This window comes from Aethalodelphis obliquidens, unplaced genomic scaffold (assembly GCF_003676395.1).
Source record: "Aethalodelphis obliquidens isolate GAN/ISIS:26980383/991018 unplaced genomic scaffold, ASM367639v1 scaffold2, whole genome shotgun sequence".
Classification (NCBI taxonomy): domain Eukaryota; kingdom Metazoa; phylum Chordata; class Mammalia; order Artiodactyla; family Delphinidae; genus Aethalodelphis; species Aethalodelphis obliquidens.
Window position 1 is genome coordinate 56,737,334 of NW_020837946.1, and position 26,202 is coordinate 56,763,535.

The following is a 26,202-nucleotide window of genomic DNA, read 5'->3' on the forward strand; positions in this document are numbered from 1 at the left end:
ATATTCGTGCTTTTTGCTAGCCCCTTCATATATATTTTTAAATATGACAATTACTTAACATATTTCAGGAAGAATATTCATGCGTTGTGGTGTATAATACTACTAATGTTAATGTGGGCTTGGTAGATTTTTCTTTTTTTAAGCCATAGAACCTTAGTATCTTCTGACAGATACTTTAACATAAAGTTCTATTGAATTAATAACAATAATTCAATAGAATTACTACTATTACCCTTTACTAGTATTTCATTTCTTTGGACTCTCTTTTTCAGTGCTGTAGATCTCTGGGGGAAGACCCCATTTTTGGAGTGTAATAGATTATATTACCCTGCAGCTTTCTTTTGGAGTGTGATTGGGACATGGAAGTCCACTATATCAGCAGATCACATTAGTTTATGTAGATTTCCATGTCTGATTATTGAATATGATAGTAAATTATTTATTTTATTTTAGAATATTTAATTTTAATTTAGATTACTTTCATATTTCATGACTAATTACATATAATTTATAATGATTTTGAGGCTAGTTAGTAGTTGATATCAGGTATTCAGGGCACTTATGTAATAAAATCAATAAGCAATCTAAATGTTACTAATGCAGTAGACTTTTTTTCCTGCTTTTTCTTCAAAAAAAGCAGCATAAGATTTTAGAAAACGAGAAAACTATTAATTTATAAATACATTAAGAAAGCTAGCTACAAATGAAATGAATACAAAACATAACTTTTAATTATTGGTTATTGAAAAAATACTTTTAAACTTGACATATAATGATGTCACTCAAGGCAGCCATATATTTTGTGAAGTTGAGTAAATTAAAGTGATTGAAAATTATTCATCTTTCAGTTGTTATCTAGTTGATCCAAGATACCCATATTTGTAAAGTAAAGCTCTTAGTTGTTTAATGAAAGAACATTTTTTGTGAGAATGCATGAGTTATATACATTTGTATAACTAGTTTTAAAGAAATTAAAGTTTAGCCATTTATATAAAATAATAAAAATTATATACTAGCACATGTAAGAACAGGATTATAGCAGGAGCAATGGCCTACCATTTCATGATCATGTAAATATAACATATTTTACTGAAGTTTTTAATTAGTTTCTGTGTAAAAGACTTTGTATTTAAGTTGTACATTGCCAAAAGTATGAATGAGTTAAGTGATTTCTTACAGCGAAGATTAATAATTCATATTTTCATTATGCCATATTTGTGGAAGAGAATCAATTTAATGTGTATTACCACAGGGCTCCCATATGTTTGGAAATTAATAACCAGCAGGTACTTGATAATTTGCCAAGCTGTGTAAAAATGACCAGTATTCCTACAATGATTGCTCTTGATGTTTTTATTAATTACTGTTACCCATAACAGCATGAATACAAAGATGTGTTATTTTAAAAGTTATTAGTATGCAAGGGAGTTAAGATAGTTTTATGAAATCTGTTGTTTTATTTATCCAGATTCCTTTCTGGACATTTTCATTTTAAACATGTAGAAGTAAAATACTCCAGCAAAAGTTAAGTTGGCTTAAATGCTTTCAAAATCTAATTTGGCATGTTTATTCAAGTTGAAAATTTGGTAATGAGGGATGACACTTAATGTCTACATTCAAGTTAATGTTTTGATGATAATGATTGAATGTTGTTAGTATGACTATACCAATAACTGATGAAATCTGAAAAATGTACTTGATTTGTAATACTAAAAACTTATTCTAGAACCTAAATTTCATTTACTAGCTATAATTCTACATCATTTGCCTTTTTAAAGATGGTAACAACCTTTAGATTTGTGATTATTTACAAAGCAAATCTCTTTCTTATCTTTTAACATATTAATATCATATTACTGCCCTAAAGCCATTTTTTAATGCTTTAAAGTATTTGTCACAGCCATTTTGAAAACCTTTTATGCATGTATTGCAGGGTTTATTCCAACAAGACCGCATTTTGTTTCAAAGTCTTCTACGAGGTCTCCACGTAACCTCCACTGCTGCCTATCTTACTCTTATCTGGCCTTGTTTTACAAAGGCAAACATCACATCTTATTTATTTTATTCTCTCACTTTCTTCTCAGTGCCTTCTGTGTAGTCTCTCAGTTCAGAGTATCTCCTGCACACAGTTCTGTTTCAGTTTTCAGAGACTGTGAACAATTCATAAAGTTTGAATGTGCAATCTTTGTTTTTGTTGCTACTGTTTTTATATGATGTAATCATTAACTAAATTCTGGGTTATTCCTCCACTTCCCATTCTCCATTCATCTCCTCTGATACTGGCTAATTTATTACATGAACACAATGTATCTCTCTATTTATTTAGATCTTCTCTAGTTTCTCTCAACAATGTTTTGCAGTGTTCAGTATATATGTTTTGCACCTTTTGGGGTTAAACGTACATCTAATTTTTTCATGTTTTTATCATATTTTAAATGATATTTTATTAACTATTTCCATTGTTCATTGCTAACATATATAGAAATAGAGTTGATTTTTGTATATTGATCTTGTATCCTGTAATATTGCTAAACTCACTTGTTAGTGCTGATAGCTTTTTTTTCTTATAGATTCCATAGTATTTTCTACATAGGCTGTCAGATTGTAAGTAAGGACAATTTTACTTCTTCTTTTAAAATCTGGATTCCTTTCATTTCTTTTTCTTGCCTTATTATACTACCTAGAACCTTTAGTGCAGTGTTAAATAGAAGTGGTGAGAGCAGACATCCTTGCCTTATTGCTGATCTTAGGAGGAGAGCATTTACTTTTTCTTCATTCAGCCTGATGTAAGCTATAGGGTTTTTTTTTTTAATAGATACTCTTTGTCAGATTGAGGAAGTACTCTTCCAATCCTAGTTACAAAGGTTTTTATCAGTAAAAGATGATGGATTTTGTCAAATACTTTTTCTGCATCTATTGAGATGCTCATGTAGGGTTTTAGTTTGTTTTTTGTTTTAACATCACTGTTTCATATGGTGAAATACACTGATTGATTTTTTTAAAAATAAATTTATTTATTTATTTTTGGCTGCGTTGGGTCTTTGTTGCTGTGCGTGGGCTTTCTCTAGTTGCGGCAAGCGAGGGCTACTCTTCATTGCAGTGTATGGGCTTCTCATTGTGGTGGTTTCTCTTGCTGCGGAGCACAGGCTCTAGGCACAGGGGCTTTAGTAGTTGTGGCATGCAGGCTCTAGAGTGCAGGCTCAGTAGTTGTGGCACATGGGCTTAGTTGCTCTGCGGCATGTGGGATCTTCCCAGACCAGGGATCGAATCCATGTCCCCTCCATTGGCAGGTGGATTCTTAATCACTGCTCCACCAGGGAAGTCCCTGATTGTTTTTTGTTTGTTTGTTTGTTTTGTTTTTTGCGGTACGCGGGCCTCTCACTGCCGTGGCCTCTCCCGTCACGGAGCACAGGCTCCGGACGCGCAGGCTCAGCGGCCATGGCCCACGGGCCCAGCCGCTCCACGGCATGCGGGATCCTCCCGGACCGGAGCACGAACCCGTGCCCCCTGCATCGGCAAGCAGACTCCCAACCACTGCACCACCAGGGAAGCCCCCTTATTGGTTTTTTTAACATTGATTTTTAGATGTTAAACCACTAGCTTTCCTGAGGTAAATTTCACTTGGTCATGATGTTTTATTATTTTATATATATTGTTGGGTTCAATTTGCTAAAATTTCGTTAGAAATATTTACATCAATTTTCCTTAATGATATTGGTCTGTAGTTTTGTTTTTGTTTTTTCTTGTAATTTTTTTTTTCTGGTTTTGGTATCAGAGTAATGCTGGCCTCACTATGAGAAGGTATTTTCTCATCTTTAATTTTATGGACAAGTTTGTGTAGAAATGGTATTATTTCTTTCTTCGAATTTTATTTTTTAATAGAGCGGGTTCTATTAGTTACCTGTTTTACACATATTAGTGTGTATATGTCAATCCCAATCTCCCAATTCATCACACCCCCCTCCCACACACCGGCTTTCCCCCCTTGGTGTCCATACATTTGTTCTGTACATTTGTGTCTCTATTTCTGCCATGCAAACCAGTTCAACTGTACCATTTTGCTAGATTCCACATACATACATTAATATACGATATTTGTTTTTCTTTTTCTGACTTACTTCACTCCGTATAACAGTCTCTAGGTCCATCCACGTCTCTACAAATGACCAAATTTCGTTCCTTTTTATGGCTGATATTCCATTCTATATATGTACCACATCTTCTTTATCCATTTGTCTGTCAGTGGGCATTTAGGTACTTCCATGACCTGGCTATTGTAAATAGTGCTGCAGTGAACATTGGGGTGCATGTATCTTTTTGAGTTACGGTTTTCTCTGGGTATATGCCCAATAGTGGGATTGCTGGGTCATATGGTAATTCTATTTTTAGTTTTTTAAGGAACCTCCGTACTGTTCTCCATAGTGGCTGTATCGATTTACATTCCCACCAACAGTGCAAGAGGGTTCCCTTTTCTCCACATCCTCTCCAGCATTTGTTGTTTGTAGATTTTCTGATGATGCCCATTCTAACTGGTGTGAGGTGATACCTCATTGTAGTTTTGATTTGCATTTCTCTAATAATTAGTGATGTTGAGCAGCTTTTCATGTGCTACTTGGCCATCTGTATGTCATCTTTGGAGAAATGTCTATCTGGTCTTTTGCCCATTTTTTTATTGGGTTGTTTGTTTTTTGTAATATTGAGCTGCATGAGCTGTTTATATATTTTGGAGATTAATCCTTTGTTGATTCATTTGCAAATATTTTCTCCCATTCTGAAGGTTGTCTTTTCATCTTGTTTTGTAGTTTCCTTTGCTTTGCAAAAACTTTTAAGTTTCATTAAGTCCCATTTGTTTATTTTTGTTTTTACTTCCATTACTCTAGGAGGTGGATCAAAAAAGATCTTGCTGTGATTTATGTCATAGAGTATTCTTCCTATGTTTTCCTGTAAGAGTTTTATAGTCTCTGGTCTTATATTGAGGTCTCTAATCCATTTTGAGTTTATTTTTGTGTATGGTGTTAAGGAGTGTTCTAATTTCATTCTTTTACATGTAGCTGTCCTGTTTTCCCAGCACCACTTATTGAAGAGACTGTCTTTTCTCCATTGTATATTCCTGCCTTCTTTATCAAAAATAAGGTGACCATATGTGCGTGGGGTTTATCTCTGGGCTTTCTATCTTGTTCCATTGATCTATGTTTCTGTTTTTGTGCCAGTACCATATTGTCTTGATTACTGTAGCTTTGTAGTATAGTCTGAAGTCAGGGAGTCTGATTCCTCCAGCTCCGTTTTATTCCCTCATGACTGCTTTGGCTATTCGGGGTCTTTTGTGTCTCCGTACAAATTTTAAGATGATTTGTTCTTGTTCTGTAAAAAATGCCATTGGTAATTTGATAGGGATTTCATTGAATATGTAGATGGCTTTGAGGAGTATAGTCATTTTCACAATATTGATTCTTCCAATCCAAAAACATAGTATATCTCTCCATCTGTTGGTATCATCTTTAATTTCTTTCATCAGTGTCTTATAGTTTTCTGCATACAGGTCTTTTGTCTCCCTAGGTAGGTTTATTCCTAGGTATTTTATTCTTTTTGTTGTAGTGGTAAATGGGGGTGTTTCCTTAATTTCTCTTTCAGATTTTCCATCATTAGTATATAGGAATGCAAGAGATTTCTGTGCATTAACTTTGTATCCTGCAACTTTACCAAATTCATTGATTAGCTCTAGGAGTTTTCTGGTGGCATCTTTAGGATTCTCTAGGTATAGTATCACGTCATCTTCAAACAGTGACACTTTTACTTCTTCTTTTCCAGTTTGTATTCCTTTTATTTCTTTTTCTTCTCTGGTTTCCATAGCTAGGGCTTCCAAAACTATGTTGAATGATAGTGGCAAGAGTGGACATCCTTGTCTTGTTCCTGATCTTAAAGGAAATGCTTTCAGTTTTTCACCATTGAGAATGATGTTTGCTGTGGGTTTGTCGTATACGGCCTTTATTATGTTGAGGTAAGTTCCCTCTGTGCCCACTTTCTGGAGAGTTTTTATCATAAATGGGTGTTGAATTTTGTCAAAAGCTTTTTCTGCATCTATTGCAATGATCATATGGTTTTTATTCTTCAGTTTGTTAATATGGTGTATCACATTGATTGATTTGCGTATATTGAAGAATCCTTGCATTCCTTGGGTAAACCCCAGTTGATCATGGTGTATGATCCTTTTAATGTGCTATTGGATTCTGTTTGCTAGTATTTTGTTTGAGGATTTTTGCATCTATGCTTATCGTTGATATTGGCCTGTAGTTTTCTTTCCTTGTGACATCTTTGTCTGGTTTTGGTATCAGGGTGATGGTGGCCTCATAGAATGAGTTTGGGAGTGTTCCTTCCTCTGAAAATTTTTGGAAGAGTTTGAGAAGGATGGGTGTTAGCTCTTCTCTAAATGTTTGATAGAACTCACCTGTGAAGCCATCTGGTCCTGGACTTTTGTTTGTTGGAAGATTTTATATCACAGTTTCAATTTCATTACTTGTGATTGGTCTGTTCATATTTTCTATTTCTTCCTGGTTCAGTCTTGGAAGGTTATACCTTTTTAAGAATTTGTCGGTTTCTTCCCGGTTGTCCATTTTATTGGCACAGAGTTGCTTATAGTTGTCTCTTAGGATGCTTTGTATTTCTGCAGTGTCTGTTGTAACTTCTCCTTTTTCATTTCTAAATTATTTATTTGAGTCCTCTCCCTCTTTTGCTTGATGAGTCTGGCTAATGGTTTATCAGTTTTGTTTATCTTCTCAAAGAACGAGCTTTTAGTTTTATTGATCTTTGCTGTTGTTTTCTTTGTTTCTATATCATTTATTTCTGCTCTGATCTTTATGATTTCTTTCCTTGTAGTAACTGTGGGTTTTGTTTGTTCTTCTTACTCTAGTTACTTTAGTTGTAAGGTTAGATTGTTTATTTGAGATTTTTCTTGTTTCTTGAGGGAGCATTGTATTGCTATAACCTTCCCTCTTAGAACTGCTTTTGCTGCATGCCATAGGTTTTGGATCATCGTGTTTTCATTGTCATTTGTCTCTAGGTAATTTTTGATTTTCTCTTTGATTTCTTCAGTGATCTCTTTGTTATTTAGTAACGTATTGTTACTCCATGTGTCTGTGTTTTTTATGTTTTTTCCCCTTTAATTGATTTCTAATCTTATAGCGTTGTGGTCAGAAAAGATGCTTGATATAATTCCAATTTTCTTAAATTTACCAAGGCTTGATTTGTGACCCAAGATGTGATCTATCCTGGAGAATGTTCCATGTGCATTTGAGAAGAAAGTGTAATCTACTGTTTTTGGATGGAATGTCCTATAAATATCAATTAAATCTATCTGGTCTATTATGTCATTTAAAGCTTGTGTTTCCTTATTAATTTTCTGTCTGGATGATCTTTCCTTTGGTGTAAATAAGGTGTTAAAGTCCCCCACTATTATTGTGTTATTGTCGATTTCCTCTTTTAGAGCTGTTAGCATTTGCCTTATATATTGAGGTGCTCCTATGTTGGGTGCATATACATTTATAATTGTTATATCTTCTTCTTGGATTGATCCCTTTCGTAGTGTCCTTCCTTGTCTCTTGTAACATTCTTTATTTAAAGTCTATTTTATCTGATATGACTGTCGCTACTCCAGCTTTCTTTTGAATTCCATTTGCATTGAATATCTTTTTCCATCCCCTCGCTTTCAGTCTGTTTGTGTCCCTAGGTCTGAAGTGGGTCTCTTGTAGGCAGTATATATACGGGTCTTGTTTTTGTGTCCCTTCAGCAAGCCTGTGTCTTTTGGTTGGAGCATTTAATCCATTCACATTTAAGGTAATTATTGATATGTATGTTCCTATTACCATTTTCTTAATTGTTTTGGGTTTGTTTTTGTAGGTCCTTTTCTTCTCTTGTGTTTCCCACTTAGGCAAGTTCCTCTGGCATTTGTTTTAGCTCTGGTTTGGTGGTGCTGAACTCTCTTAGCTTTTGCTTGTCTGTAAAGTTTTTGATTTCTCAGTTGAATCTGAATGAGATCCTTGCCTGATAGAATAATCTTTGTTGTAGGTTCTTCCCTTTAATCACTTTAAATACATCATGCCACTGCCTTGTGGCTTGTAGGGTTTCTGCTGAGAAATCAGCTGTTAACCTTATGGGAGTTCCCTTGTATGTTATTTGTCATTTTTGCCTTGTTGCTTTTAAGAATTTTTCTTTGTCTTTAGTTTTTGTCAATTTGATTACTATGTGTATTGGCATGTTTCTCCTTGGGTTTTTCCTGTATGGGACTCTCTGCACTTCCTGGACATGGGTGGCTATTTCCTTTCCCATTTTAGTGACGTTTCCAACTGTAATCTCTTCAGTTATTTTTTCGCATCCTTTCTCTCTCTCTTCTTTTTCTGGGGCCCCTATAATGTGAGTATTGGTGTGTTTAATGTTGTCCCAGGGGGTCCCTTAGGCTGTCTTCATTTCTTTTCATTTTTTTTTCTTTATTCTGTTCTGTGGCAGTGAATTCCACCATTCTCTCTTCCAGGTCACTTATCTGTTCTTCTGCCTCAGTTATTCTGCTATTGATTCCTTCCATTGTATTTTTCATTTCAGTTATTGTATTGTTCATCTCTGTTTGTTTGTTCTTTAATTATTCTAGGTCTTTGTTAAACATTTCTTTCATCTTCTGAGTCTTTGCCTCCATTCTTTTTCTGAGGTCCTGGATCATCTTCGCTATCATTATTCTGAATTATTTTTCTGGATGGTTGCCTATCTCCACTTTATTTAATTGTTTTTCTGGGGTTTTATTTTGTTCCTTCATCTGGTACATAGTCCTCTGCCTTTTCATTTTGTCTTTCTGTGAATTTGGTTTTTGTTCCACAGGCTGCAGGACTGTAGTTCTTCTTGCTTCTTCTGTCTGTCCTGTGGTCTGGTATTATTTCTTAATAATAAATTAAAATTTTACAGGTTAAAGTACCTGGGCTTGGTGTTTTCTTTGTGGAAGGTTTTTTTTTGCAACTAAAAATTCAGTTTTTTAAAGGGAAAACTACAGACTAATATCCCTCATGAACATGGATGCAAAAATTCTTAACAAAATTTTAACAAATTAAATAGTTATCTAATTGTTGTTGAGTGAGTTGTGGTAGTTTGGTAGTCTTTCGAGGAATTTATTTCATCTAACTTATAGAATTTATTGGCATAAAGTTATTCATAATATACCCTTCTTATTCTTTTAATATCTTTACTATCTCGATTTATGTCATTTGTCTCATTTTGTTTTTTATAAATTTATTTATTTATTCATTTATTTATTTTTGGCTGCATTGCATCTTCATTGCTATGCACAAGCTTTCTCTAGTTGCAGCAAGTGGGGGCTGCTCTTCGTTGCAGTGTGCAGGCTCCTCACTGCAGTGGCTTTCTTGTTGTGTAGCATGGGCTTTTAGGTGCCTGGGCTTCGGTAGCTGTGGCGCATGGGCTCAGTAGTTTTGGCTCGTGCGCTCTAGACCGCAGGTTCAGTAGTTGGGACTCACGAGCTTAGTTGCTTCTTGGCATGTGGGATCTTCCTGATTCAGGACTCGAACCTGTGGCCCCTGCATTGTCAGATGGATTCTTAACCACTGCGCCACCAGGGAAGTCTGTCTCATTCTTAACGTTAGTATTTTGTATCTTCCTTTTTTTTTTCCCTGATTAGTCTGGCTAGAGGTTTATCAATGCAATTGGTCTTCTGAAAGAGCTAGCTTTTCTCTATTATTTTTGTATTTCCTCTTTTATTAATTCCTTCTCTGATCTTTATTATTTCCTTTATTCTGTTTACTTCAGGTTTCATTTGCTGTTTCCTTTGTGGTTCTTAAGGTGGAAGCTGAATTCATGGATTTTAGGCCTATCCTGTTTTGTAGGTGTTTAGTGGTATAGTGTTTAGTGTTATAAATTTTCCTCTAAGTATTGCTTTAGGTGCATGTCATAAATTTGACATGTTTTTTTGTTTGTTTTCATTCAGTTAAAAATGCTTTCTAATTTCTTTTTTGATTTTTCTTTAAAGCCTGGATTTTTTATATGTCTATTATTTAGTCTCCAAAAATTTGGATATTTTCATGATGTCTTTTTGTTGCTGATTTCTAATTTAATTCTGTTGTTATCAGAAAACGTACTTTGTATTATTGAATCTTCTTAAATGTATTGAGACTTGTTTTATACCTCATCCTATCATTTGTCTTGGTGTATGTTTTATGTTCACTTGAAAGGAATATATATTCTGTTCCTGTTGGGTAGAATGGCTATAAATGTCAATTAGGTCAATTTGGTAGTAGATAGTATTCTATGTCATCAATGATTTTCTGTCTGTTTGTTCTGTCAATTATTGAGAGAATGCTGTTGAAATCTCTGACTATAATTGTGTCTTTGTATCTTTTTGTAGTTCTGTTAGTTTTTGAAACTCTGTTATGATGCACATATATGTTTAGGATTATTATGTCTTCTTGATGAATTGACTCCTTGTCATTATGAAATTACCCTTTTTATCCCTGATTATATTCTTTGCTCCCGAATCTACTCTGATTGCTATTAATACAAGTGCTCCAGGTTTCTTTTAATTAGTGTTAGTGTATTTATATATTTTTTCTGTCATTTACTTTTAACCTGTTTGTGTCCTTATATTTAAAATGGGGTTTTTGTAAGCGGCATCTATTGGGTCTTGCTTTTTTATCCATTCTGACAATATTTGCCTTATAATGAGGATGTTCAGGCCACATAAATTTAATGTAATGATTAGTATGTTTAGGTTTGAGTTTAAATCTTTTATTGTGCTATTTTTTTTCCTATTTGTCCCATCTGTTCTGCTACCTTTCTCCTGTTTTCTTCCTTCTTGTGGGTTGAGTGTCTTTTATGATTCCATTTAATTCTTTTTGTTGCCTTATCAGCTATAGTGCTTTTTTGTTTTTGTTATTTTAGCAGGTATTTTAGAGTTTGCAGTATGTATCTTTAATTTGTCATAGTTCATCTCAAGTAATATGATACCAGTTCTCACATAGTTTACGAATCAAGCTACAGTATACTTATGTTTCTCTCCTTCTGGCCTTTGTGCTATTGTTGTCATACATTTTGCTTATATATGTATTATAAACCCCAGAAGAAATTACAGATATCCCCCACATTTTGAAAGTTCACTTTACACCACTTTGCTTTTATGAAAGACCTACATTAGTACCTGTTTTCACTAACTGAAAGAAATCGGAAGAGGGTTTTCGCTTTTACAAAAAAAGGTGGAAAGCAAAAATAGCGTTTAGCGTTTGTTTTGCAGTGAGCTGTTATAGAGGCAGCGCACATCCTGAGCAGCAAGAGTGGCACCGCCAAGCTACTTCCCTGGGAACTACACTCAGCATCTCAGCATCAAGCCGCCATAGCTTTGAACTTTGTCTGTGAACATCTGTGTTTTATCTCAATTTATTTTGTGCATCCATTAGCAAGATGTATCCTAAGGTAATTGCTTCTTCACTTTATGCCATTTTGGCTTACAAAAGCTTTCATGGGAAATTTTGGACAGGAAGGGAAATCATGTATTACTTTTTCTTTAAGCCACTGATTATTTTTTAAAGTGATTTAAATAATAGATTTTATGTATTTACCCACATGGTAACCATTTCAGGTACTCCTCTTTCTTTTGTGTAGATCCAGCTTTCTGTCTGATGTCATTTTTCTTCTGCCTGAAGGATTTCTTTTAACATTTCTTGTAGTGCAGTTCTGCTAGTGATGAATTCTTTCAGTTTTGTATGTCCAAAAAACGCCTTCATTTTGCCTTCATTTTTAAAAGATGTTTTCATTAATACAGAGTTCTAATTTGATAGTTTTTCTTTCAGAACTTTAAAGATACTGTTTCACTGTCTTCTGGCTTGCTTATATTCTGATGAGAAATCTGTCATTCTTATCTCTGTTTCTCTGTATATAATGTATCTTTTTCTGACTGCTTTTTTTTTTTTTCGGTACGCGGGCCTCTCACTGTTGTGGCCTCTCCCATTGCGGAGCACAGGCTCCAGACACAAAGGCCCAGCGGCCATGGCTCACGGGCCCAGCCGCTCCGCGGCATGTGGGATCTTCCCGGACCAGGGCACGAACCCATGTCCCCTGCATCGGCAGGTGGACTCTCAGCCACTGCGCCACAGCTGACTGCTTTTAAGATTTTCCCTCTATCACTGGTTTTAAGCAGTTTGAGTATGCTGTGCCTTGGCACAATATTATTTATATTTCTTGTGCTTAGGGCTTGTTGATATTCTTGGGTCTGTGTGTTTGTTTACAGTTTTCGTCCAATTTGGAAAAGTTTTGTGCATTATTTCTTCTAATATATTTTTCTTTCCCTCTCTCTCCTCTTCTGAACTTCAGTTATATGTATACTAGGTGCTTGAAGTTGTTCCACGGCTCACTGATGATTTGTTCACTTAAAAATCTTTTTAGACTTTGTGTTTCATTTTGTATGGTTTCTGTTGCTCTGTCTTGAAGTTTACTAATTTTTTCTTGTAATGTCCAAACTGCTATTCATTTCATCTGTGGATTTTTAAATCAAGATATTATAGATTTCACCTGTAGAGATTCAATTTGGATCTTTTAAATTTTTTTCATGTCTCTACTTAACATATTAAGTCTTTCCTCTGGATTCTCAAGCATATGGAATATAGTCATAATAAGTGTTTTAGTATATTTGTCTATTAATGGTGTCATCTTTGTCATTTCTTGGTCACTTTTGATTGATTTTTCTCATATGGGTTGTATTTTCCTGCTAATTTGCATGTCTAATAATTTTTTATCTGATGTCAGACATTGTAGATCTAACCTTATTGGGTACAGGATGTTTTCATATTCCTATACAAAGCTCCTCTGAATACTTACCCGATGACCTGTGAGTTATGAAGTTTTCCACCCTGGCTGGTGGGAACATGGGATATTTTTGATCCCATGTGAGCACTGGTAGCTTTAGTATTTTGGGGCAGTTATTTCTCTGTCCTCAGGTAGTCTTCCTCATAGGCATCCTGGACAGATCTTTGGTGTTCTTGCTCTGTGCATTCTCTCCTCTCTGGTACTCTTTCCAGTGAACTCAACCTGTCTTGGCCTCCCCAGAGTTCCAGCTTTATCTCCTCAACTCAAGGAGACTGATGAACTTCACCTGGATTTACCCTGCCTGAGTTGCTACCTGGAAACTCTCTCCAGGCAACAGGTTGGGGGCAGTTGGCTGTTGGGAGTTGGCAGTGGGCTCATCTTATTTGCTTTTTGTCTTTCAGGGATCTTTATCTTACATTGCCTGATATCCAGTGTCTTTAAGACCATTGCATCATATATTTTACACAGTATTTTAGTTTTAGGTGGGAAGATTAAATCTGACCCTGGTTATTCTATTGTGGTACAAAGTGGAAGTCCCCTAGTTTATTATTACATAAACTTTTAAGAGTCTGAGCATTTTAAAAATTAATTTGTACAGAACTCAACATAGCTTTATTCCTTAATAGATTATGTTCCTGGTTCTAATATAGCACATGTATAAATATATTTTTTGTAGTGCAGTATTTTCAATGAAAATTTGAACACAGAAGTTAATAACAATATTATTTTTGTTTTGTTAAAATCATTTAAAAGTTCTGACAAGCATAGGTAGTTTTTGGCAACTGAATTAAAGTTTAAATGTATTTTATACATATAAGTTATATATATATTTATTTATTTACTAGGTCTTCATCCTCCTGGTCCACCTTTAGCAAGACCTATTCTGCCCCGAGAACGAGGTGCTCTGGATAGAATTGTTGAATATTTAGTTGGTGATGGTCCACAGAACAGGTAATGTTTACTAGGGTGGTAGAAAAATGAAAATGAAGAAAAGCTTATTGGTTAGGGTATGTGTGTGTGCACATGCACTAGATGTTCTACAACTTTGTGGTTCTTGTTTCCTGATTTTAGAACGTAATGGAGTATTTTATAGCCCTGCGAAAGAGTACATATTCAATTATTTTTCAGTAGTAGCTTAAAGTATCTAGATAAAACATTTAAAAATGTATTATATATAACAGAAAAAATATTGTAACTCTGCTATGTTATAACCATACTATAAGGTAATTTTTAGAGAAATTGAATCATTTCATTGACTCTTTTGAACTTGAAGAGCATGTAAATAGTGAAAAGTTGGTAGGTTGTAAGAAATGGAGTTTTACAATTGTGAGTACTGGACTTGATGGTGATAATTTTAATAACAGTGAGGATAATTTCATGTATTTGGCACTTACAGTTCCAAAATGCTTTTCCAGGTATTATCTTAATTAATCCTTATAATAACTCTAGGATTATAGGTATGATGTGAGCAGAGCAATTGTCATAGTATAGACTTTTAAGTAATTCTTAGGATATTCTTAGAGTAGATATTTGACAAGGTTATTGGTTAATATTATCGTTTTAATAAAGGGACTAGAATTTAATATTAATGTAAAAAATTATATGTTATTCAAAACAGGTAGAATGTTGTTTGATAGGGCCAAGTATTTGTTAAGTACATATGCAGAGAACAGAGAGATTACATAAGTAGAAAATGCAGAAGATGTTTAAGTGTAACTGGGATAGATAGAGGAATCATGATGTATAGAAATTAACCTTTGGACTGGACTAAACAAGATTAAATTAATTTCTTTACTACAAGACATCTCAGAGGTTTTAATAATACTCACTGTGAATCTCTAAGAGGTTTCATCTTTTCCAGTCTTAATCTGACCACAGATTTGGTGTCGGTCATCCCCAGGAATATATGTTAGAAAACATTAAAATTTAAGTGTTCTGTTATCAAATATGTTTCTGCTTACTTAGTAAGAATATTTTCATTTGAGTGTTTCTTAGTTTATTTTTAATTTGATGTATAAATTGTATTTTAAAATAGTTGAAATTTTGACTGTTAGCATGTTTAAAGAGTATTGTTTATTGTTTTATAAGTAATATCTAATCTACTATGACATGTTTAGCTATATTAAATGCTATGTACTGTGTACTTCAGCTGTGATGGCTAAAGTAGCCTCTCCCATGGGTTTTATCTGCATTTGTAACTTTTCTATTCATTTTTCCTTTTGGTGTAGGTATGCCCTTATATGTCAGCAGTGTTTTTCTCACAATGGCATGGCTTTGAAAGAAGAATTTGAATACATTGGTAAGAATTATTTGGCAGTTAGATTTAAATGTTTTAAATATTTCATTCTATGCCAATTCCCATGTAATGCCATTTTGTTTTAGGTACTACTCTTTATATGTTGTTCAGGCATATTGTAGAACACAGAGCAAAGTAGGAAAGACAACTCAGGTTTTTTTCTTCGTACAGTATACAGTTGTTCTTTTTTTTTTTTTTTTTTTGCCATGTGGTACGACATGTGAGATCTTAGTTCCCCAACCAGGGATCGAACCCACTTCCCCTGCATTGGAAGCACGGAGTCTTAACTACTGGACCGTCAGGGAAGTCCCTAGGCCAGTTCTTAAACTTCACTGTGCATCAGAATCACATGAAGAGCTTTTAAAAATTGTGATGCCCAGGTCCCACCTACAAATAATCTGCTTTAATTGATCTGGGGTGGGGTCCAGGAATCAGCATTTTTTTTTAAAGCTCCTCAGAATATTTTTATGTGCAGCTACTAGTACTTAAAAATATTGAACTAAATTAATTATGCTTCTCAGATATGACATACTACATTTTTTGGGTCAAGTGAGCAAAATTCTGGATTTTAAGATACCTAATGATTCCAGTGACTAGAAATGTAACTTCTGTAACACATTTAGATCATTATTAATATTGTTTTGCTATTAGTTAAACTGCTATGTAATTTATTATCTTTTCTGCTTTAAATTGATATTATAATTTTAATAATTAGAAAGTATGCTTTAAAATAAACTTTGGTTAGAACACCTGCCATAATATTATTAAAACCATGAGTAATTTCACAAGGGCTAAGTAACTTTTGAAGGTTTCTTTGACTGCTTGTAAAAGTAATCTTGAGAGTTACTTGATTAGTCCTTAAAATTTCTTTGGTTTTATGATTTTTGTTTTGTTTATTTAAATTCTCTGCAGCTTTTCGTTGTGCCTACTGTTTTTTCTTGAATCCTGCAAGAAAAACCAGACCCCAGGCTCCAAGACTTCCAGAGTTTAGTTTTGAGAAGGGGCAGACTTTGGAAGGCTCAAGCACAGTTGGTTCCTTGCCCTCAGGAAGTGTGATTTCATCAGAGAACCAGATCAGTGAAGGTATGAATATGTTAATTAAAAAGTTTTGTCTCTTAATAATGTTTTAGACAAGAATGGATCAGATTTTGCAGCATGCGTATATCAGCTGTTGTTCTGATACTGTGGCCTCCTGTGCAACTGGTATGATGTGTTTCAGTTTTTTTTGTTTTTTTTGCTTTTTTTTGCGGTATGCGGGCCTCTCACTGTTGTGGGAACACAGGCTCCACAGGCGGAGCGGGCCTCTCACTGTTGTGTAACACAGGCTCCAGACGTGCAGGTTCAGCGGCCATGGCTCACGGGCCCAGCCGCTCCGCCGCATCTTCCCGGACCGGGGCATGAACCCGTGTCCCCTGCATCGGCAGGCGGACTCTCAACCACTGCGCCACCAGGGAAGCCCCTGATGTGTTTCAGTTTTAAAATACAGGTTATATTGTGTTAAGCAGCATCTAGAAATAGCTAGGTAAATATTATTTATGGAGTTACCTCTTTTAATAACTGTTGGGACATTTAACTAGTAATGTTTTCATGGAATTATTTTTCAATTTACTTAAATGAAGCAGATTATGAGAATTATGAAACTACTACTCATAAGGGTAAATTTCTTACAAGCTTTGTAATTAACATTGATAAAAATAGGTTTGTGCCTACTATTTCAATGAATAGAAGTTACTCGAAAGCCAGAAACTTTGGAGTTGGAAAGTCAGCCTTACATTCTTTGGAAGACTTATGTTGATAGGACTGGTGTTTCTTTGAAACAAACAATTTATTGAGGTCCACAAGATTTAACACTGATGATGAATGCCTTTGTTGTGAAACAACCTTATTTTACCGTTTTGTTTTTTTTTTTTTTGCGGTACGCGGGCCTCTCTCTGTTGTGGCCTCTCCCGTTGCGGAGCAACAGGCTCCGGACGCGCAGGCTCAGCGGCCACGGCTCACGGGCGCAGCCGCTCCGCGGCATGTGGGATCTTCCCAGACTGGGGCACGAACCCGTGTTCCCTGCATCGGCAGGTGGACTCTCAACACTGCGCCACCAGGGAAGCCCAAAACAACCTTATTTTAGAGAAACTGAAGTTATCAAGATTCATTGAGTTTTAGAACTTATCTTTTAATTCTGTTTTAGGAATTCTTGAGGAAATTTCATGAAAAAATGGAAAAGATGAGATGGAAAATCTGACTATTAATGGCCAGCTATTTCTTGTTATTAATATTGAGTGAGGAGCTGCTTGTTAAGCAGCTCTGAATTATGAAGATTGCTAAAATTATGACAAAGGCCCTGATATTTTGGTGCTTTACCTGGTACAGAAAAAAAAAAATGCATATGGGAAGTTTAGTTCACATAGTTTAAGTAGTAGTCAGTATGCATCTTTTTAACTTCTTGAAATTATCAGTTATATATATTTGATTTCTTTATAAAAATCACTGAGTAGTAGAAAAAGTGCTTGAACTGAGAATAGTATATGAGGCAGTGAATTTTCGCATATCTAAAGTTTAGTATGAAACTTTGAGTATCTTTTTTTTTTTTTTTTTAACTTCGAAGAATGGACCTAAAATATGTGTGTTGACTTGGGCTTGGCTTTTGGCTTACTAACAAATATCAAAATGAATTTGAATACAGATAGCCATGACAAGAGGCCTGTGTACTTCCAACACTGAATCAGTGCATTCGTCTTCTCCAAGTCTGCAACATCGACTCCAAACACAATATCAGATTTTTTCTTTTGCTTAAGTCATGCTCTGAGCTGCATGCTGTCACATGCAAATCATCTGGTTTGCCATTGCAAGCCTCTTGGAACTGAAAATTAAAGAATTCCGTACTGAAGATGCCTAGAGGAAAAATTGGAGTACTTTCCATGAGTAACCTTGCTTATGAAAGCTAAAGTGAATATTTGAAAGCCAATAGTTGGGACAAAAGAAAAGAAAAAACAGCCAACAAAATAGATATCTTGATAATGAGTCCCATACTTTATATCTTCTGCTAAGGTCAAGATGCACAGTTAGCAAAACAACACCCAGCTATACCTTTCCTTCTCATCTAATCTAGGAGGAGCAATACCCCAGATGTCTAATTTTCTGTCAGAAATCTCCGGAATGAAGTCTAACTGGCTCAGAGTCAACCCTAATAAGGTAACGTTAATAGGTGAAGACATTGAGGCAGGGTCTGATAGTTCCACAGTGCTAGAAACTGAAGAGATTCCATTTGGTTAAGATAGTCTGTAGAGTAGTAACTTCTTCATTCTCCTGTTTGGATTCATCAAAATGGCTATTATGAGCACCTTTTTACTTCTTTGGCTTTCCAGAAGTCTGAAAATTTTTTCGAAGACTCCTGTCTCAACACTGTTGATATACAGTTATCAATTCCAAGCTGGATTCTATTAGTAAACGACAGGAAGTATTTCTGATGAACGGATGAAGCTGCATTCATTTGAACGCTGGTAGCATACCTTTATGATTAAATTGAACTATGAAGTAAGGAGCATATCATCTCAATCAGCTACTCTCTCTGCTGACAGCCAATGTGATTAAGGGCTTAGATTGCTGATTTCTACACTTTTGACGTAGAAACTTGAGGTCTGAAAGAAAAACTTTCCTGTTTTAATATTTATATATTTTTAAAGTATTGAAATAGCTCCTTGAAATTGCATTACTGAATTTACAGATGGAACCAAAAGGTAACTTTCTTCCATCTGAATTTTTTTTCAAAAAATATTCCACAACCATTTATATAAATCTAGAGTTAATAGAAGAAACCTTTTTTTTTTTTTTTTCAATTTATGATGCAAGACTTTGAAATTAAGTTTTATCTTGATCCTGCTACTGGAAGATTTTGCGTTTAGGATGAGGCACAAGGCTTTTGAAATTTTTGGACCACTCTTTAGAACAACATATGAAACCTTGGAAAGTTTTCATCAAAGAAGGAGACCTAGAAGAAATTCCTCCCATTAATTGCTCATTTGAATTCCTAGTATTTTTTCTAGAACTGTGTATACAGATGCTTTGGTAATAGACTATTAGAGAAAGCAAGATATTAGGATTGTCATTTTATCTAAAAGCATACTAGATGTGGTATGCCAAACTAATGAACTGGTTTTTGGTTCCTCGGTTTCTTTTACTGTGAAATGAATAGTACAGTAATATTTGAGTCTCTGCTAAGCCATGTTAAAGTGGGTTTATCAGTTTTGTTTTTTTCAAAAGTGTATTTTCCAAAATAACTGATACATAGCATTCTTTTTGTTAGATATGGTAATAATTAGAGTACAAGGTTTCTACACTGTTAGTATTTTAGTAAAGTGATTTGGAGTTAGCATGTTTGAAAAATGTTAATATCATTTTCATTGTTCAGTTATATTTGGCTAGATCTTATGTAATTATTTTAGTAGAACATAGCTTTTATTCAACCTGAAATAACTTGCTAATAATAAAACTCATGGCATCTAATCAGTACTATCAAAAATAGTGATTAAAATTTATATAAGGTGAAATTTATCTTGATAATCTGATTTCTACTCTTCCTTTCTTTTAAGCAATATACTGTTACCATTAGGTTATGTTGAACTAGGGAAAATTCTGTTTTTAGTATTGCTTATTATGATGCTCTAGGAAATTGAACTATTTGATAATATAAATTTTATTGAATTCTGTGTATTTATCAGATCAAAAAAACTTAAACCGTTATTTATATTTAGCTATGTATAGCTTACTCAAGATGTAAACTTGCCTGTAGTATGGTTTTGCATGTTTGTTTTAGACATATAGATCTTTTAGCCTTTTGATTCCTTTTTCTAAAACACCTTCACCTAATAGTTTTACATTATTACTTAATAATGACATTCTAAAGTCTCATCTAATGGATTTGTTCACCAATGGTAAATAATTACACAACATTCTGCGTGTTAAAGATAAACTGTTTTTTCATAGGTGGTTATCATTTATTTGAATTTTGTTCGTTGAACCATCGAGTTTAGTTTTGGGATGAAATTCATGTCTTTGATCCTTAAATATAAGTTGGCCATTTTTCTTAAGGCAGAAAAATCTTGCAAAAACTGTTTGTTTAAAATCTGTGAGTTCAAAGACAAATTGGCCATCTTAATTTAACGAATTTCCTTTGGGTAAGTTTTATAGTCTATGCATATAGTAGGTACTGATGTGTTAGCAAGGCAAAAAAAAAAATTTAAGTTATTGTAAGGAGGAATAAGAAGTAAGAATCTAAATCACTAAAATATGAGGGGTTTTGGAAGGCATAATCTAAATAGAATCATGTATTTTGCTGTGGAAGTTATGTGTTTCTTTTGGAGACATATGAAATTGTTTTGCTAGACCATTCTTTAATTTTCTTAGAAAGTTATTCTTTTAAGAGCTAGAATAAAAACCTAAAGGTAAGGTGATCTTCTTAGATGTTTTTGCATTTGTGTGGTTTATAGGTGAGGCAGTGGTATTCACTGTACAGTTACACTCAGTTTTACGAGTTTGAGCTCTGTCTAGCTGAACTGAAGCTTTGCCCAGACAAGTGGAAGCCAGTTGTTACAATTTTGTGGAAAAAGCTTCTCTTTCAAGGATATTGGGGTGGGAGTTGGGCAGGGGTAGGAGTCAGGTAAGGAGCAAATCCCTTGGGTAATTTTTGTTTTATCACATTGTGATCTGTTGTTTTCTTGGCATTACAGATATCAAAGGTGATTTTTAAAATTTTCTTACAGATTGAATTAGGTCATTCATATAACTTGCATCAATTTTAGTCTTAACTGGTGCTACACAGGGAGAGAGTAGGCCTGTTTTATTAGTGTGAACATAAAAGCTGGTTTCTCTTTTGGTATTTTATGCCCAAATGTTGACATATACTATAATGTATTTTATACCACCAAGCTATTTTAAACTTCACAGAAAAAATTCACTGTTTTTATTAGAATAGGCAAATGATAACCCCCCCACACAGAAATAAAGTAAGTACTTTTGGAATATATTTAATAAACTTGTTATAAAGCTCTGTGGTTTAGTTATTAAACTGATATGTAATTAATTCTCTGTTAATCTTGCACACCTAGTTTACTTCAAGCTTATTGGGATGACCTCTCACAAAATGGCATTGGCATCCAGACACTGAATATCTATGTCATTTAGACTAGCTGATAGCTGCATTATAGATACTATGACACATACCAAATTTTTGTAGTGTTAACTGCTATTAAAATTACTTTTCTAAAAATTAACCTGGGGGAAGAAAAGTAGTCATTACTAGGCTTTTTGATTGTTCTCCAGCCCTACTCATAATTTCACCAGTTTTTAGTCCTCTATATATTTTTTGAAATACAGTGCAGTATTGATGAGCAAGTTTTGTATAGAATGCTATTTTCTAATTATGACAGCACATGGTATTTCTTAGAATTCACCTCTATAGACATTAAAAAGTTAAGTATTATAGTTCTTCTCTTTGTATTAACTACTTCTTTAAGATCCCAGAATTTTTAAATTAAATCGGATTTGACTGGGGATGTATCTGTTTCTGAAAATAGTTACATCACAGAGCTTTAATACGATAAATCATGAACTTTGATACCTCTCCTGTTTTTTGTTTTGTTTTGTTTTTTGTGGTATGCGGGCCTCTCACTGCTGTGGCTTCTCCCGCTACGGAGCACAGGCTCCGGACGCGCAGACTCAGCGGCCATGGCTCACGGGCCCAGCCTCTCTGCGGCATGTGGGATCCTCCCGGACTGGGGCACGAACCTGTGTCCCCTGCCTCGGCAGGCGGACTCTCAACCACTGCGCCACCAGGGAAGCCCATCCTCTCCTGTTTTAAGTTTAGTACTGAGGCAATCTGTCAAACAGAATATGACAAACTATGTGGGCCTATGTTCACTTAAGCATGTTTATTGATGAGTCCTGAACTTTGAGCTTTTTGTTTTTTCATTTCATGTGACTTTATTGGAGGGCTTACTAAATTATAACCACTTGTAAAGTTCTTGGCAAGTAAGTATTGCTCTATGGCCAGAGAGTTGTGGAAAACCATGACTCTTAAAATTCTACTCTGGATAAATATGTGAAACTAGAATTACAAATGGTTAGTGACTCCTGAAATTTTCCACTGAAGAGCTTGCTTGCCCTTATAGCAGAAATGATCTGTACATGTCCATAGAGTTTCATTTCACTTTCTGCTTTTTCTTTGAGCACTGGAACATTGTAACACAACTCAAATGACCTACTGCTTTTCTGCTTTGGATTTTTGTAAGATTCCAAGTGGTGCAGCAGTGCCATTTTAAGTTCCTTTTAAGATAAAACTAGCATTTTTGTGACATGTGAACATTCCTCACTACTTTTTGTGAGCATGTGAAATTTTCATACAGTAAAACCTCATTAACTTGGATGTCCCTAACTATGCAATTTTGGCCTTTTGTTCTATATATAAAAAGAGAGAGGGCTTCCCTGGTGGCGCAGTGGTTGAGAGTCCGCCTGCCGATGCAGGGGACACGGGTTCGTGCCCTGGTCTGGGAGGATCCCACATGCCGCGGAGCGGCTGGGCCCGTGAGCCATGGCCGCTGAGCCTGCGCATCCGGAGCCTGTGCTCCGCAACGGGAGAGGCCACAACAGTGAGAGGCCCGCGTACTGCAAAAAAAAAAAGAGAAAGAGATTGTAATTAATTCTGTAAACGCGTCTAAGATTATCTGTTTTAAATATAATTTAAAAAATATTTTTCGACTCTTGGCATAGAGTTTGTGATATATAGATAATTTGTATTTATTAAAACTGATATGATAAAACCATGAATTTGTAAGACCTCCATGTCAATATGTGTGCATATAGCACATAATTTCTTTGCAAAACTATTAATTTTATTTAGCAAAATTCTGGCCTGTACTGTGTAAGGAACAAAACTAGAACTCTTTACTAGTGTAGACTGACCTTCCTCCAGATTTTCTGAATCAGTAACATTTGTAGTTTATTGCAAGGGATCTTCTGTGATGGTGTGAAAATCGGCTTATTTGCTTAGCCAATGTAGTTTAACCATATTTCTCCTAACAATAATATTAGTTGCTGTTTATTACACAAACACAACAAAGAAACACCTCAAAGTTAGGTTTTTATCTTTGATTTGGAAATTGGGTGGCTCGAAGCTTTCTGCTCCTGTCATTCCCTTTCCTATCCCTTTCTATAAACTTTGAAGAATTAAAGTTGTTATTATTGTTATTATTAAATTATTATTAAGAGATTTGAATTTAATGAAACTCAAAAGAGAGTTTGAAGGGAGTAAGTTTTCAGGTAGGAACCAAGACCTTACTTGCCCTCCGCTGTGGAGACAGGGGCAAAAGACCCTTCCCTTTCTCTCCCTAGCATTCAAGGTGTGTAGCATATTCTGACCCAGAGGTTTAAATCCTGAGGACTTGTCTTGCAGAGGGATGAGGGAAGATTTGTCATGCCTTTGGAAAAGGTGGATCCAGACCTCCCCAGTCATGGATAATAGAGATGTAAATCAGTGTGGGAAATCACACCACATACACACACACAAAGGTACACATTTACACATTGGTCACAGCGTTGCCTGGACGCAAGGGAGACCAGTTCCTTCCGGAAACATAATCTGGGAGTTAATACATTTGCTTTTTTTGCTGGGATGTTGTCTTATAGCACATAATTCTGTTGGGACTTTGATATATTTGGACATTCAACTTTCAAATCCATCTTGAAGTTCTTAAATATTATGAAAGTTCATATATATCATGAACTATGGGTCTTTAGGTAAAAGTATGTTTATGGGTTTGTTTCCCCCGAATTTTTTTTTTCCTTCATTCATACCAATTCATATATGGTATGCTGTAGGGAGTTAAGTGCATATTTTTTAAGATTTTAAGGTTAATGTTAGACCATTCTACTGTTTCTTAGTCCATGTTTGCATGTGCTTATCTTATTTAGTAGTTTTAACATTTGGGTATACCTAAAGTCTTGACTCTTTATCTTTTCAGAATCTTTAGAAGAACAAGACGTTCTAGATAACAGTACAGAGCAGACAGATGACAAAATATCGGATACAGAGCAGACAGACCCAGTGATTGAACAAGCATCTGACACAGAGAAACCAGAGGAGAAGCAAGAAGAGACCGAGAATGAGGAAACCTCAATGAATAAAGCCAAATCAACAGTTCCCAGAGCTGATGCTATTCCTAATCCTGAACTAAGTGGAGAATCTTCGACAATGTAGTAAATGCTTCCACGTGCCTTCAACTGGATATTTGTAGTCTTGTTGATGTCAGTTATTGCTTTCTTAGGTGGTGCTTTCTTTTTATTTTCCCCCTCTAAAGACATGCTTGATGTCATCTGAATTTCAGATTGCCTAGCTATTTCAATATGTCAAAGTTATGTCTACTGGCTATTAAAATTAAAAGCAAGTGATATCAGTAAAGTAAAATCCTTTTTAATGTATAAAACCCACACTGTTTAGACAGGTTTTAGGTATTTTTTTCCATTCTAAATGTAAACAAATATGATAGCAGTTTTGTTTTTTATTTGTGACCTGTAAATACTATCCATTTTGACATAGGAAGAACTTTGGTTAGGAATAAGTTCTAATAGCGTTTGTTTTAAGGAATGAAACTCAATTAAGATTTTTAATACTACATCATTAAAATGGATAGAATCTTAACTCTTGAGATATTTTCCAGGGGGTAAAATGTCTATTTAGGCATTTATATTAAGAGCTATGAAAGTTATTACAGTAACAATATAGGCATTGGTATGAATTCCCAGTAAGAATGCAGTCGAACAGTCAAGTGCAGTGTTACTTTTGATGTCTCTTTTTTTGCACCTGGGCCAGAGGTACCTGATATTTATAATTAGCTTATGTTTACATATTAACATATAGGAACTATCTCTGCACTTAACTGTACTTGAATTTTGAGCATTATTTATATTTGTAAAATAATGATGATATTATAAGTGAATTTTGTGCTCTATTATGTATTTTGTTAAGGAAAATAAAGATGATGTGTCAGCAATTTTTTTGTTAAATACCTAGACTTCTTCAGACAGTATCTTCGTGGCTGACATGGCTACCTGAAAAGTCTTAGGAGGAAAAGCTCACAATTCAATAAATCAATAGATTCTGTTAAGAGCAAATTATGATCTTTTTATTCAGACTTGTTGCCTTTCAAATTCAGAGAAATAGTGACATTTAGAGGTTCTAATCAGAGGTTAGATTTTTCTGATTCATGAGATCCTTAGGCCATTTGTAGTTTTTAATTTTGAGAGACATAGTTTTGTGAGAATAGGCAGTTAATTATAGTAGTTCATTGGATTTAATATGTGTATTAAGGATTAACTGGGAAATTGTTTTGACCCAGAATAGTAATACTTGTACTTTAAGTACAGTGTTGTTATTTTTTCTCTCTTGCTTTTATCCCTCTTCTCTATTATTAAAAAAAATTGAAATCAAGTTATGCCAAAGGGAGGAATATATAGGGATGGTGTATATGGCAAGTATTTCTAAGTTGTACACAGTTTATTAAAAATTTAATAAAATACCATTTGTTATCATTTAAAAATTCATCCTTATGATTTAATATCTTATATCTGATAGGTATTTTTAAGGAACCTAAATCTGTTAATAGTCTGAGGCATCATGGTATAGTGACCAGAGTTTTCAAGATTACAGGACTGGGCTTAAATTCCAGCTCTTCAGTCTTGGGCAAGTCAGCTGATCTCTCTGAGACTGTTTTTTCATCTGTAAAATTGGAAGAATAATACCTACTTTTTCAGGTATGGGGACAATTAAAAATAATTCATGTAGTGTGCCTAGCTCACTGCCTGATAATTAATAGATATTAAGTAAATGGTAGCATTTTATACTATTGATATCCTTGTGAAATATGGAAGGGCTATAAATTCTTCCTCTTGCAGATAAGGAAATGAAAAAACAATATGCACATATAATTCAGCTGTTCAAAATCAAGCCTAAGTTTTCTGCATCAGCTTTTCTTTATCATATACATGTATATAAATGCATAGGTTAAGGAAATAGGAAC

General features: G+C 34.7%; 1 protein-coding gene across 3 annotated transcripts in view; it reads left to right on the forward strand.

Annotated features, from left to right (window-relative positions):
* The window catches only part of LNPK (lunapark, ER junction formation factor), an 82,301-nt gene extending 56,575 nt beyond the window's left edge, over window positions 1-25,726 (forward strand). For 2 of the 3 annotated variants that reach the window (XM_027127624.1, XM_027127634.1), the window contains exons 10-13: window positions 13,689-13,794; window positions 15,072-15,142; window positions 16,052-16,222; window positions 24,148-25,726. In XM_027127624.1, the coding sequence (XP_026983425.1) occupies window positions 13,689-13,794; window positions 15,072-15,142; window positions 16,052-16,222; window positions 24,148-24,383 (584 nt within the window). In that variant the 3' untranslated portion in view covers window positions 24,384-25,726. Of the gene's footprint in view, window positions 1-13,688; window positions 13,795-15,071; window positions 15,143-16,051; window positions 16,223-18,242; window positions 18,326-24,147 lie in introns of all 3 variants that reach the window. The other variant, XM_027127643.1, reaches the window with a different exon arrangement.
* Window positions 25,727-26,202: the final 476 nt, after the last annotated feature.